Raw genomic sequence first — 14,915 nt, 5'->3', positions numbered from 1 at the left:
TTTCCATGGCCTAGCATCCGCACACAAGCCTAAGATCACCTTGCCCAATACCAAGCATTGGCTGGAGTGGTGTAAAGTTCGCCGCCAGTGGACTCTGGAGAAGTGGAAACACGTTCTCTAGAGTTATAAAAATATACGCTTCAACATCTGGCAGTCCGACGGACAAATCTGTATTTGGCGGATGCCAGGAGAACGCTACCTGCCCCAATGCATAGTGGCAACTGTAAAGTTTGGTGGGGAAGGAATATGGGCTGGGGCTCTTTTTCATGTTTTGGGCTAGGCCCCTTAGATCCAGTGAAGGGAAATCTTAATGCTACATCATACAATGACATTCTAGAAAATGCTGTGCTTCCAACTTTGTGGCAACAGTTTGGAGAAGGCCCTTTCCTGTTTCAGCATGACAATGCCCCTGTGCACGAAGCAAGGTTCATACAGAAATGGTTTGTCAAGATTTGCATGGAATAACTTGACTGGCCTGCACAGAGCCCTGACCTAAACCCCATCGAACACATTTGGGATGAATTGGAATGCCTACTGCGAGCTAGGCCTAAACGCTAAACATCAGTGCCGACCTCATTAATGCTCTTGTGGTTGAATGGAGGCAAGTCCCCCGCAGAAATGTTCCAACATCTAGCAGCAGGTAGCCTAGTGGTTAGAGCATTGCGCCAGTAACCGAAAGGTTGCTGAATTGAATCCCCAAGCTGACAAGGTAAAACATATGTTGTTCTGCCCCTGTTCCCCGGGTGCTGTAGACATGGATGTCGATTAAGGCAGCCCCCCGCACCTCTCTGATTCAGAGGGGTTGGGTTAAATGCGGAAGACACGTTTCAGACACGTGTTATAGCAGCAAAGAGGGGACCATCTCAATCCATGATTTTGGAATGAGATGTTTGACTAGCAGGTGTCCACATACTTTTGGTCATATACTCCGGACTATGACATTGCTCATCCTAATATTTCTATATTTCTTAATTCCATTAATTTAGTTTTAGATTTGTGTGTATTGTTGTGTATTTTTAGATATTCTGCACTGTTGGAGCTAAGAGCACAAACGTTTCACTACACTCGAAATAACATCTGCTAAATATGTGTATGTGACCAATTAAATTAAATTTGGACTGATTTGAGTAGGCCTATGGTGGTTTAAGGATACTCACTTTGTCTCATTCTGCATTTTGATACAGTATGTGCCATAAAGACACCAGTTGCACTGCAGCCAGAGATGCCTTCAAAATAAATGTTCCTATATGATAAATACATTATGATTCATATTTCTAAACATCTTAGCATCAATGGGCCTATGTAGTTAAAATAACTTGTTTTCGATAAGTAACATATTTCCCTTTTATTCATTGACGGCATGGTGAACCCATTGATACACTTTTATTTATTAAGGCCATGCAGGAAATTAAGCCATTGTATTTTACAGAGGTAAAATTATACATCAGCTTGAGATTACATTGAAGGTCTCACAAATTCAATTAAACATTTCTGATAATACACTTCAATTTATTTTTATGAATTTCTAACAGATGGTTCTGCTTTGCCATCACCTCAAATAACCTACTCCCACTTTGTATTGTCGTAGATACCAACGTCACAGCGACGCATGGCTGAACGTCGCTAAACTTTTACGCATGGGAGCGCCATTTTTTTCCCGGCGTTCTGTCCCAGTTGAGAACACGTTGTTTGAAACGCCGTAGTAAAACGACACTTTAAAACCAAAAGTATCATACCTGGAGGACAGAAACACACGAAGAGTGTTTCTGGGTGAGTTGGATTGATATATAAATTATATTAATGACAAACTTGTCAAATAACATTTTAATGGGCTGCTTGTCCAGCTGGCTAGCTAACAGAGCTAGCACCAACGTCAGCACTGTTCGTTAGCGAATTAACGTTAGCTTGCTAGCTAGTGTATCATAGCAGCCTCTGTTATAATTTCACATGACAGCTGTTCGTTAATTTGATAGTTTATAACTGCCAGTTAAATTACCACGTGTTTAATTATAGGTCACTGATACTAGTAAGCTGGCTAACTAGTTTGTATAGCCAACAGTATCGCCTTTCAGCTGATTTGGATGAAGTGACCGTTAGGGTAACATAGCTAGCTATGGTAAACTACGTGTTAGTTGGCAAACTTGCTAATGTAGCTAGTTAAACTGTCAGTGGCATCAACACTGCTCAGCTAGTCTCAGTCTCTTTGCTGATAGCTATCATTTCATATTTCAGTGTTACTCGTTATCTAGTTGTACCTACTAAGTTATAACGTTATCCATCTTGCTTTCTTGTCTCGAAGTGGGAGATGGATACGAGATGGAAATAGCTAGATACATTCTTCTCCCTTGCCTCCCCCAGATTTGGGGCACACACTTAATGTGTTGTGAAATCTGTTGTGAATGTATTGTAATGTTTTTAAAATTGTATAACTGCTTTAATTTTGCTGGACCTCAGGAAGAGTAGCTACTGCCTTGGCAGCAGCTAATGGAAATTCATAATAAATAGTAATTTACAGGCCATTTGTATTCATTCATCCAAACTGTTATTAATCTGACTCACTGTCTCTGCAGACGCTACAGGCCTAACCCTTGTCTGATCTAAACTCTCATATCTCTGTAGCACAGTACTCTGGGGAGGGATTCTGCTCCGCTAAGAATTGACAAGGGGCAGGCAGAATGTCGGAGAAAAACACCAGAATCGCCATTGTGAACCATGACAAATGCAAGCCAAAGAAATGCCGGCAAGAGTGCAAGAAGAGCTGCCCTGTGGTTCGCATGGGTACGACTTGTGTTGCATCCTTTCCTACTGTGCTGAACCTCGTACTTGATAATCTAGTCCTATTATAATATGACTGACACATACACTAACTAATTCCTCCAGGTCTTGAGGCCGTAGCCTAAACGATAATGCCTCAAATTATGTACAGTTGAAATGGTCCATGTTGACTCTTTTCAAGACTCAATTGTCATTCATCTTTAATCTTTTTGTCTTGCAGGCAAACTGTGCATAGAGGTCACAGCTCAGAGCAAAATTGTGTGGATTTCTGAATCGCTCTGTATCGGTTGTGGCATCTGTATCAAGGTAAAATCGTAACAAAATGACTGACCCTCTGTTGATAGAAAAGTTTTCTTTATGCATTGTCCTTCAGTCCTGATTACACAGCACTTAGCACAGACTTTTTTTTATTCCAGAAATGTCCATTTGGGGCCTTGTCTATTGTCAACTTGCCAAGCAACCTCGAGAAAGAGACAACTCACAGATACTGTGCCAACTCCTTCAAGTTGCATAGGTGGGTTACTTTTCAAGGTAAAGAGAGCTGTGTTTGTCTCATAGACCTGTAGGCCTAATCTCAATGAATGTTTGTTTCTCTCTTGAATCCATGGACTGTACTTGTGCAATATTCCATTCCAGATTACCCATTCCCAGACCTGGAGAGGTTCTGGGACTTGTGGGCACCAACGGAATCGGGAAATCCACGGCACTGAAAATTCTGGCTGGAAAACAGAAGCCTAACTTGGGGAAGTACGATGTAAGTGTGTAACTATTCGTTTTATGACACAGCCTTGTAGAGAATGTAGCCAGATGTCTAATACATTATTATCTAGCTTTACAATGTTTAAAGGGTCACTTAAGTCCCTCTGCATAATTATAATGTCTGCAGAATGTCTTTAGTGTCAGCTGAATGACCTTACAATGTCAGCTAAATTACAGAAATGCAACTAGTTACTTAAACACTGTGCTGTGTTACCATCACTCTATCCCTAGTTTCAAAAGCTCAATTCTCTCCCGTTCCTCCACCAGGCTCCACCAGACTGGCAGGAGATCCTGACCTACTTCCGTGGCTCTGAGCTCCAGAACTACTTTACCAAGATCCTGGAGGATGACCTGAAAGCCATCGTCAAGCCCCAGTACGTCGACCAGATCCCCAAGACTGTCAAGGTCAGTCAAGCCTGTGGGTGTGGGTTTAGGCCTATAGAAATTAATGCGGGGATAGAATTGGTGCGTTCCAGATACACAGATCTGTACAGAATTGTTGTCTGACGGGCTAACAGTAGTGCTGTGTTCTGCCACTAGGGGACTGTGGGCTCCATTCTGAGCAGGAAAGACGACTCCAAGACTGAGACCATCGTCTGTGAGCAGCTCGGTACGTTTAGATTGGTTTCTCACCTTGTCTATAATTTGTGTGTAATCCTAACTCTTTCCATTTATGTTTTAAAAAATGTTCCTTTTGACTAGAGGTCGACCGATTATGAATTTTCAATGCCGATACCAATTATTGGAGGACCAAAAAAAGACGATCCTGATTAATCGGCTTGAAGTCATAAACAGCACAATGCTTGAAGAGCTGCTGGCAAATGCAGGGAAGTCCTGTTTGAATGAATGCTTACAAGCCTGTTGCTGCCTACCACCGCTCAGACTGCTCTATCAAATCATAGACTTAATTATAATATAATAACACACAGAAATACGAGCCTTAGGTTATGAATATGGTCAAATCCAGAAACTATCATTTCAAAAACAAAACGTTTATTCTTTTAGTGAAATACAGAACCGTTATGTGGCATCCCTAAGTCTCTAAATATTGCTGTTACGTTACACAACCTTCAAAGTTATGTCAGAATTATGTACAATTCTGGCAAATTAATTACGGTCTTTGTTAGGAAGAAATGGTCTTCACACAGTTTGCAACGAGCTAGTCGGCCCAAACTGCTGCGTATACCCTGACTTTGCTTGCACAGAACGCAGGAGAAGTGACACAATTTCCCTAGTTAAAATAAAATCATGTTAGCAGGCAATATTAACTAAATATGCAGGTTTAAAAAAATATATATACTTGTGTATTGATTTAAAAAAAGGCATTGGTGTTTATGGTTAGGTACACTGGTGCAACGACAGTGCTTTTTTCACGAATGCGCTTGTTAAATCACCCATTTGGCGAAGTAGGCTGTAATTTATCATTGAATCAACAGGCACCGCATCGATTATATGCAACGCAGGACATGCTAGATAAACCAGTAATATCATCAACCTTGTGTAGTTAACTAGTGATTATGTTAAGATTGATTGTTTTTTTTATAAGCTAAGTTTAATGCTAGCTAGCACCTTACCGTGGCTCCTTGCTGCACTCACATAACAGGTAGTCGGCCTGCCATGCAGTCTCCTCGTGGAGTGCAATGTAATCGGCCATAATCTATGTCCAAAAATGCAGATTACCGATTGTTATGAAAGTTTGAAATCGGCCCCAATTAATCGGCCATTCCGATTAATCGGTTGACCTCTACTTTTGACCCACTTCTACAGTCAAGTTGTCAGTAAAATATACAATTTGGCCAGCAGATTAAATAATCTCTCTCCTGTCCCAGATCTGACTCATCTCAGGGAGAGGAATGTGGAGGACCTATCAGGAGGAGAGCTGCAGCGCTTTGCCATCGCTGTGGTCTGCATCCAGAGAGCAGACATGTAAGTCAACAGCACCAGCTTCAGCGGAAGCCGTCCAAGACTATGTTGTGGTTCTTAACGCGGCTCTCTTTATGTGGTTCCTTCCAGCTTCATGTTTGATGAGCCGTCCAGTTACCTGGATGTTAAGCAACGTCTAAGAGCTGCCGTCACCATCCGCTCCCTCATCTCCCCAGACAGGTCTGTTACATTACATGATGCTCTCACTAGAGACCCTGGGTCCTGTTCAAAAGGGCATACAGTAGCAAAGCGTTTTGCAACGGAAAAAGAAAAAACAGTTTCTCATTGGACAAATTCAGGTAGTACTGCCCTGGCAGTTTTTTCTGCTTTATTCCTAGTAAACACCAACCTGGTTGTTCCGCCCTATTTCACTTGGTTTACTTTTGGTTTTATGCCTACTTGAACATTATCCACTGTTCTTCCATCAGCTTTTTCTTGTCTTGTAGACTCTTGACTCTTATTTTGTCCACTCTCCCAGATACATCATAGTGGTGGAACACGACCTGAGTGTGCTGGACTACCTGTCTGACTTCATCTGCTGTCTGTACGGAGTGCCCAGCGCCTATGGAGTGGTCACTATGCCCTTTGGAGTTAGAGAAGGTAGGACCCTAAATACTTCATATTCCACCATAAACACCACGCGGTCTGTAAGGAGTGTCCAGTGCTTATGGAGCGGTCACTATGGCCTTTGGAGTCAGGGAAGGCGAGACTACCTCTACCACCCTCTTACTTCATTCACAATGACGCCCTGGCTATTGGTATGTGTACTTTATTATTATTATTATTATTATTTGCATTGATATCAATGGATAAAGTATATCCTCAGTACATGGCAGGCTACAGTCTAGTCTGTGAAGACAAATGAAGATCTGTCTCAACTTGATCTCTGCTACAGTAAACCCCCACTCTGACCCCACTAGGGACTAACTCTAATGGGTCTGCTGCAGAGCCAACTGGTACAGACATTTCAAAGCCTTAAGGCCGTAGCCTAGCGCAGCACCCCATAGACCACCCCTCTGTCACTTACCCTCCAAATGGTAACACAGCTTTTCACAATCTGTCAGTGGAGCATATCACCACAACCAATGGATATCTTCCCAATGCACACCTGTCCTGTTCACTTGACCACTTCACCTCTAACCCCAGGCTTCCTCCGCTCCTTTCTCCAGGCATCAACATCTTCCTGGACGGCTATGTGCCCACGGAGAATCTGCGCTTCAGGGAGATATCGCTTGTGTTCAAGGTAATGTGATACAATTAAGCCTGAGGATATGTGGCATATGGCCAATATACCACGGCAAAGGGCTGTTCTTATGCACGACGCAACGCAGTGCCACGAACCCCAGAGGTGCCTTGTTGCTATTATAAACTGGTATTTCAGCCAAACAGCATTCATGGCACGAAACGTCCAGTTCATAATAATGTAGTAATACAACACTAGGTGGCGGAGACGGCCAACGAGGAGGAGATCAAGAGGATGTGCCACTACCAGTACCCCCACATGAAGAAGAACATGGGGGACTTTGCCCTGGAGATCCTGGAAGGAGAGTTCACTGACTCTGAGATCATGGTCATGCTGGGAGAGAATGGTGAGTAGGTGGGGGAAGAGTGTGTGTGTCTTTATCAACCAAGTTCCATATAATGAGTGTTATTTCTAAATCCTCTCTTTCAGGGACGGGCAAAACCACGTTCATCAGAATGCTGGCTGGCCGTCTGAAACCAGATGAAGGGGGTAAATAACATTTGACAAATTTTAATTCCTCTTCACATTGTCTAATTGCTGGAACCATGTACTCTAATATACACTGAATGTACAAAACATTAGGAACACCTGCTCTTTCCATGACAAAGAATCCAGGTGAAGCTATGATCCCTTATTGATGTCACTTGTTAAATCCACTTCAATCAGTGTAGATGAATGGGAGGAGACAGGTTAAATAAGGATTTTTAAGCCTTAAGACAATTGAGACATGGATTTTGTGTGTGTGCCTTTCAGAGGATGAATGGAGACAAAATATTGAAGTGGGACTGTTTTGATGGCTAAAGGGGGTGGTGCAACACTATTAGGTAGGTGTTCTTATTGTTTTGTACACTCTCTGTCCATTTTTCCTAAACATTTTCTATTACTTCCAAAGGGGAAGTTCCTATCCTGAACGTCAGCTACAAACCCCAAAAGATCAGCCCCAAATTCAAAGTAGGTACCAACCAGTCACTGCCTTGACAACTACACACCTCTAACAGACACCTGCCCCTCATCTCATGTAGGGTAGTGTGCCCCTCAGCCCCTGACTAACTTCCTCATGTCCTCTGTCTGTAGGGTAGTGTGCGGGCTCTGCTCCATGAGAAGATCCGAGACGCCTACACTCACCCCCAGTTTGTGACTGACGTCATGAAGCCTATGCAGATTGAGAGCATCATTGACCAGGACGTAAGTTGTGCTTTCTGGGTTGTGTTCAGTTCTCATTGAATGTTTTGCAACGATGAGCAACTACTTCCTTAACTTGTCCATTAAGAACAGAATAAAACATGTCTAATGCAAATCACTTTCCTACTTTCCTTCAATGACGGCCTAGGAACAACTGCCTTGTACAGGGGAAGAACGACAGATTTGTACCTTGTCAGCTTAGGGATTCGAACTTGCAACCTTTCGTTTACTAGTCCAATGCTCTAACCACTAGGCTACCCTGCCGCCCCATACATACCATACACACTGGACCAGAGAATGAAAGCAAGCATTTCTTATTGGACATGCCCAGGTACTCCCTGTTTCAGTCCGTTTTCCTCCGTTTGGTGTCTAATGAACACCCCCCTGCTTGTCTCTGTAGGTCCAGAACCTGTCTGGAGGAGAGTTGCAGAGGGTGGCCATGGCCCTGTGTCTGGGGAAACCAGCTGATGTCTACCTGATAGACGAGCCCTCTGCCTACCTGGACTCTGAGCAGCGTCTCGTGTGTGCCAAGGTCATCAAAAGGTAAACACACACACTCTGATCCTAGATCTGTGGTTAGGGTGGGGTGAACTTCTACCTCCAGCAAAGCGATCCACCTCGTGCTGTACATTGCTCACAGCAGTACCATTCACAAACCCTGAATATGTTGTTTGACAGGAAATACAGAAACCCTACAACCTCCCAAACCTTAATGGACGCCATTGATTTTGATACATTCATTGTTTGTAGATTCATCCTCCACGCTAAGAAGACTGCGTTTGTGGTGGAGCACGACTTCATCATGGCCACCTACCTGGCTGACCGCGTCATTGTGTTTGACGGTATTCCCTCGCGAAGCACCGCTGCCAACACGTACGTTAACCCTCCACATTCATTTGGCATGAGTCTCATCCACTAATTTACCCAGCAGCATGACGTCGGCTGTTCTTATCTGTGGTGGCTTTTAATATCTGATGTTCTTATCTGTGGTGGCTTTTAATATCTGATGTTCTTATCTGTGGTGGCTTTTGTTTTCTTCCTCTTTCAAACTGCTTATTGGTTCATTTGTAAGCAAACTGTCAAATCCTGACTGAAATTGATGTTCCAGTCTGACAAAGTGGTATTTTCATGACAAGACAGATGTTTAGCTCTTAAGCAACTGTGTAACCTGTCATCTTTTGACCTCTCAGGCCACAGACCTTACTCGCAGGGATGAACAAGTTCCTATCACAGCTGGAGATAACGTTCAGGAGAGACCCCAACAACTTCCGACCAAGGATCAATAAGATGAATTCCATAAAGGTACAGGGTAGAGGTCGACGATTTAATCGGAATGGTCGATTTAATTAGGGCTGATTTCAAGTACATAACAATCGGAAATCTGTAATTTTGGATGCCGATTTACACCTTTTTATATAATCTTTATTTAACTAGGCAAGTCAGTTAAGAACAAATTATTATTTTCAATGACGGCCTAGGAACGGTGGGTTAACTGCCTTGTTCAGTGGCAGAACGACATTTTTACCTTGTCAGCTCAGGGATTCAGTCTTGCAACCTTACGGTTAACTAGTCCAACGCTCTAACCACCTGCCTCACGAGGAGCCTGTCTGTTACGCAAATGCAGTAAGAAGCCAAAGTAAGTTGCTAGCTAGCATTAAACTTAATCAATCATAATCAATATTACTAGTTTATCTAGCGTGTCCTGCGTTGCATATAAATCGATGCAGTGCGGCATTCGCGAAAAAGGACTCGTTGCGCCGTGTACCTAACCATAAACATCAATGCCTTTCTTAAAATCAATACACAGAAGTATATATTTTTAAACTTGCATATTTAGCTAAAAGAAATCCAGGTTAGCAGGCAATATTAACCAGGTGAAATTGTCACTTCTCTAGCGTTCATTGCGCACAGAGTCAGAGTATATGCAACAGTTTGGACAGCCTGGCTTGTTGCGAATTAATTTGCCAGAATTTTACGTAATTATGACATAACATTGAAGGTTGTGTAATGTAACAGGAATATTTAGACTGATGGATGCCACCCGTTAGATAAAATACGGAACGGTCCCGTATTTCACTGAAAGAATAAACGTCTTGTTTTCGAGATGATGATTTCCGGATTCTACCATATTAATGACCTAAGGCTCGTATTTCTGTGTGTTATTATGTTATAATTAAGTATGATTTGATAGAGCAGTCTGACTGAGCGATGGTAGCCACCTGCAGGCTCATAAGCATTCATTCAAACAGCACTTTTGTGCGTTTTGCCAGTAGCTCTGCTGTTTATGACTTCAAGCCTATTAACTCCCGAGATTAGGCTGGTGTAACGATGTGATGTGAAATGGTTAGCGGGGTGCGCGCTAATAGCGTTTCAAACGTCACTCGCTCTGAGACTTGGAGTAGTTGTTCCCCTTGCTCTGCATGGGTAACGCTGCTTAGAGGGTGGCTGTTGTGTTCCTGGGTCGAGCCCAGGTAGGAGCGAGGAGAGGTACGGAAGCTATACTGTTACACTGGCAATACTAAAGTGACTATAAAAACATCCAAAGGTATATGAAATACAAATGGTATAGAGAGAAATAGTCCTATAATTCCTATAATAATTACAACCTAAAACTTCTTACCTGGGAATATTGAAGACTCGTGTTAAAAGGAACCACCAACTTTCATATGTTCTCATGTTCTGAGCAAGGAACTTAAATGTTAGCTTTCTTACATGGCACATATTGCACTTTTACTTTCTTCTCCAACACTTTGTTTTTGCATTATTTAAACCAAATTGAACATGTTTCATTATTTATTTGAGGCTAAATTGATTTTATTGATGTGTTTAAAGTAAGTGTTCATTCAGTATTGTTGTAATTGTCATTACAAATACATTTTAAAAATCGTCCGATTAATCGGTATCACCTTCTTTTGTCCTCCAATCGGTATCGGTGTTGAAAAATCATAATCGGTCGACCTCTAGTACAGGGAAATACTGAGTGTTTAAAACCTACATTTTTATTTACATCCCTTTTGTGCTTTTAGTAAACGAATTGACTTTCAGTCATTTCATTCAGCATCAATCCATTTTATTTAATTTGCTCTCACCTGTTGTATATCTAGGATTGTGGCTCCTCTGTAACCCAATCTATATGTTGTATATCTAGGATTGTGAACAGAAGAAGAGTGGGAACTACTTCTTCCTGGATGACTAAAGGACCAAACCTTCCCGCCATCAGAGACCTCCAGATCCATCCTCCTCAAGCCCTGACACCTGTATGGCTGTTCCAGTACCCACACTAGCATTCCATGGTACATTGCTCCGTTCTAAGTGATGTTAGTGTGGGTATTTGGAACGTAGCCCTACCCTACTGGCCCCCCTTGGGCTGATGGCTTAGAGACCCAACCTGAGTGGACCACCAGAGTCATACGTATGCGTGCACACACAGGGTGAGTTTGTTTTGCATTGCCTGGTGCACTGGGGTTTACATATTAGACCATTGGTCCTAAAGTGAAATCTTCAACCACCTGTGTGCACAGGGCTATGCAAAACAAACTCGCCCACACACACACCTACCTTTGGGAGTCAAAGGAGTGTTTTATCAAAGAGTCATCCAATTCATGTCATTTTAAAATGGTATCTTATGAATAAACACCATTTCCTGAGTATGGTGGTGTTTTTTGAAAGTGAAATTGTGGGTTTTGTCCACAAGAGGGCAGCAGACTACTGCGGTTCGTTGGTTCTCCATCAAAAAATGCACATCTGAAGTAATACATTATCTATTTACTGGAATTAAAGGCAATATACCTTCATATTCTGCGGTTCAACAATTAAAAGTGTCTCTATACAGTTCTTGTCAATGTGTTATTCCACAATTCAATTTGTCCTTTTTTGTGAACAAGTATTTATTTTGTCTTTACAAGGTTGGTAGCAACATGTGGAAATCTGTTGCAGCTCAAGTCAACTACAAAACATGCAACGCTCTATGGGCTGGTTGGCGAGCTAGGTAGCAAGCTAGTAAACGTAGCTACATACAATAATACCAAAGTTAATATTAGCATGTGAAGTAGCTAGCTAGTTGTAAAATCGCCTAAACCAACTATCAATGTAGGATTCTTAATATCACCAGGGGCTCGCAGTGTGACATTCGCAACGACACCCTGGACTAAAGAGGCAGAAAAAATAGAGACCCTCTGTTAAATTACACATTTCTTGGTGTAGGAATATCGCAACCTCCCACGTTATGACATCGGCCAATATTGAAATCTGACATGTACAGTTTTGGGGAGTAATGGCGTATATGTAATGTAATCAGTTACATGTAAGGGACTACAAAAACTACCTGTAATCCGTCACATTACCAGCAAAAATATTGTAATCAGATTATGTACTTTTGAAAAACTAGATGTTTACTTCAAGGATTACTTTTAAATTCCGAAAGGATATTTGCGAAAAATCTGTCAATGACGTTCAAATCAGCATCGAAAAAAAGTTTAACTTTAAATTTGTTTCTTGACACACCAAATGTGTTTGATGGATCGTGGCGAAAGAAAGGAATTGGCTTTTGTAGGCTACAGTCCAAGCTGTCTTCCAATTGTGCGACTGCTGTCGGCAACCAACTTGAATAAACGCTTGGAGGTAAGGATGACAGCAGTGGTGTAGTCTACGGCGATACGGATATCACTTATTATTGATAGCTACATAGCACATTGATGCGAATCACACTGCTACTCTCATTTTGCGATTTGCGCCTTACGGGTTGTGGGTGGCTGTTCACTAATCTAAATATTTTAACCCAATAATGGTTGAATTCAATAAATTGAAGTTGCCTATCAATCATTGTTTTTGAAACCAGTGGACAGCCAATGAAACATGTGCTCTTGCAACAACTGCATAGTGCGGATCCAAGCCTATGGAATAAAAGTGTGGCTTTTATTGCTTAATGTAATTCATGCTGATAATTAAAAAAAAAAATCCATTGTCCTGATGGACACATGCTTGAACTTGTACACCTTTGATAGACTTAAAGGGGCAGTCTGTAATGGCTACATCCATTTTTGGATTTATAAATTAGAATTATCTATCCATGATTTTTTTTTTTTTAAAGAGTATAATTTATCTCATGAGTTTAGAACCCAAAATATTAGCTTGTTTTATTCCAATGTTTATGAACACTGTATATAACCTCATAACATGGTTAAAACCATTGTTATATCATGGATGGTCAGTCCTTGCATCCATAGCTCTGTCTATTAATCTGACAGTGGTTACATTTCTCCAGGCCCATCCCTCAACCAAAATAGGCGGGGTGTCCATTTTATTGTTTAATCTGTGGATTTGCCCTTTAAACAGCTGAATATTATCACGATATCAAAGTGTCACCAACAAAAAGGTAACAATAGGCCAATAGCAAATGCAGCATATGGCATTCATTTTTCACATGAAAATAGCACTTTTCAGTAGTGCTCAAAGCATGCAATTCCATGAGCTCAACAACTCTAATCAATGAGCCAAATCAGTCCTCCTTGACAACAAAATCATATACAAAGTAGGGTTGGCTAATAAGTCTGTAGCTCAGTTAAAACAATTTACCTAATCTATATTTCCATATTTCCAAGTCCTATTCTTGAAGATCAAGGAGTATAACATTTATTGGAATGACTGGAATTCTGATTCAATGTAAAGGTATAATTTAATCTATGTAGTATCTATGTAGTAGTAAAAAGAGATGGGTTAGAAGAAGCCTACATAACCAACCCATAAAGTAAAATGTAACATCCATATATGGCCAGCTATGTAAACTTTAACGTTGAACGACATCTATTTCAGGATAAATCAATTGGTAACATACATTTTTGTCTTCTTCTAATGCCTCTTAAGGGGAAAGTAAACTAAAAGTAACAGAATGTAATCAGATTACGTTACTGAGTTTGGGTAATCCAAAATTGTTACTGATTACAATTTTTGACAGATAACTAGTAACTAACGGATTACATTTAGAAAGTAACCTACCCAACCCTGGACATGTATGATATAGGTTTTCATGATCAAAAAGCTGTATTCCTATTAACTTCCAGCATAGATAGAACATTGTTCAGAGATGCACAAAAACTATATAACAATCAAAATGGGTGAATCTTTCCCTTTAAAGGTGCAAATGACAGAATATCCTAACTAGAATTCTATATTGTACTGTTTCAAAGTCAACCATGCAACCAACACTAGATGGGGGTAAAGAGCCATTGACTCTAAGAAATAGAGTTTTGCGTTTATGTTCATTATGTTCAACGTTAATAGTGATGGCTGTCACAGCAGAGTGAGGGCTAGGGGATTCCTCCCTTTGAATAGGAGAAAAACATTTGGAAACTGAGCTTGGTACACGACAAGGTTGGCTACATCTGAGTTGTTTGGCTTTTTTTCTCTCCATTTTTTTCTATTTCTTTTGTTCTCTCAGCGTGGTTGGGAAGGGCCCATCAGTCAGCATTTCACTGTTAGCCTACACCTGTTGTTTACAAAGCATGTGACAAATCAAATTTGATTTGATTTGAAATTGAAATCTTGGTGAGATTGTGGAGAGATCGGTTGGTTGGCCCTCTGGCCCCTGGTATAAAGTACTACGCTATACAGGGAATAGGGTGGATTTCAGATGCAGCCACTGTCATTTTCCAGAAGGTGACCCCCTCCATATCACTGTCCTATGGGGACTAACCAACTGATCTCTCAGCCATCCTCTCCATCCTACTCAGAGGACTCATAAAGTGTAGTATATAGTAGGCCAGAGGTTATTGGAGATCTGTAGACAGCAGACCTGGGTTCAAATATTCTTTGAAATCTTTCAAATACTTAACTGTTGATTTGGCCTGCCTGTGGTTCTAGATGGACTGGGTTTACAGCTGTGTGACTATTGTACTGGTTCCATTGCGCCAGGTAAGCTCAATAACGCTCAAATAAAGAATTTGAAGTGATTTCAAATAGTATTTGAACCAAGGTCTGACTGTCACTGTACTGTCCTGAGAGGGTTGCTGTGGTAATTGGCCATGATCGATGGGAC

General features: G+C 41.4%; 1 protein-coding gene across 4 annotated transcripts; it reads left to right on the top strand.

The window, feature by feature from the left end:
- Window positions 1-1,578: 1,578 nt before the first annotated feature.
- Window positions 1,579-11,713, top strand: LOC110534529 (ATP-binding cassette sub-family E member 1). 4 transcript variants are annotated; one of them, XR_016483900.1, is made up of 19 exons: window positions 1,579-1,770; window positions 2,620-2,778; window positions 2,996-3,081; window positions 3,192-3,289; window positions 3,412-3,529; window positions 3,802-3,939; window positions 4,075-4,144; window positions 5,364-5,460; window positions 5,548-5,637; window positions 5,936-6,057; window positions 6,627-6,700; window positions 6,899-7,046; window positions 7,130-7,189; window positions 7,454-7,651; window positions 7,775-7,885; window positions 8,283-8,425; window positions 8,633-8,755; window positions 9,073-9,184; window positions 11,031-11,713. XR_016483900.1 is itself a non-coding variant. In XM_021619414.3 (19 exons), exons 2-19 carry the CDS (start codon window positions 2,676-2,678, stop codon window positions 11,076-11,078), a joined length of 1,800 nt encoding a protein of 599 aa, XP_021475089.1. In that variant the 5' UTR covers window positions 1,579-1,770; window positions 2,620-2,675; the 3' UTR covers window positions 11,079-11,713. The 4 variants fall into 4 exon arrangements, 2 of the variants coding, with proteins under 2 accessions (XP_021475089.1, XP_021475090.1); XM_021619414.3 differs by having other exon boundaries at window positions 7,593-7,651; XM_021619415.3 differs by having other exon boundaries at window positions 1,585-1,770; window positions 2,625-2,778; window positions 7,593-7,651.
- Window positions 11,714-14,915: the final 3,202 nt, after the last annotated feature.

This window comes from Oncorhynchus mykiss, chromosome 10 (assembly GCF_057628025.1).
Source record: "Oncorhynchus mykiss isolate SJ-2025 chromosome 10, ASM5762802v1, whole genome shotgun sequence".
Lineage (NCBI taxonomy): Eukaryota > Metazoa > Chordata > Actinopteri > Salmoniformes > Salmonidae > Oncorhynchus > Oncorhynchus mykiss.
Note: the sequence above shows the minus strand (reverse complement) of the source record. Positions and strands in the feature narration are given on the sequence as shown.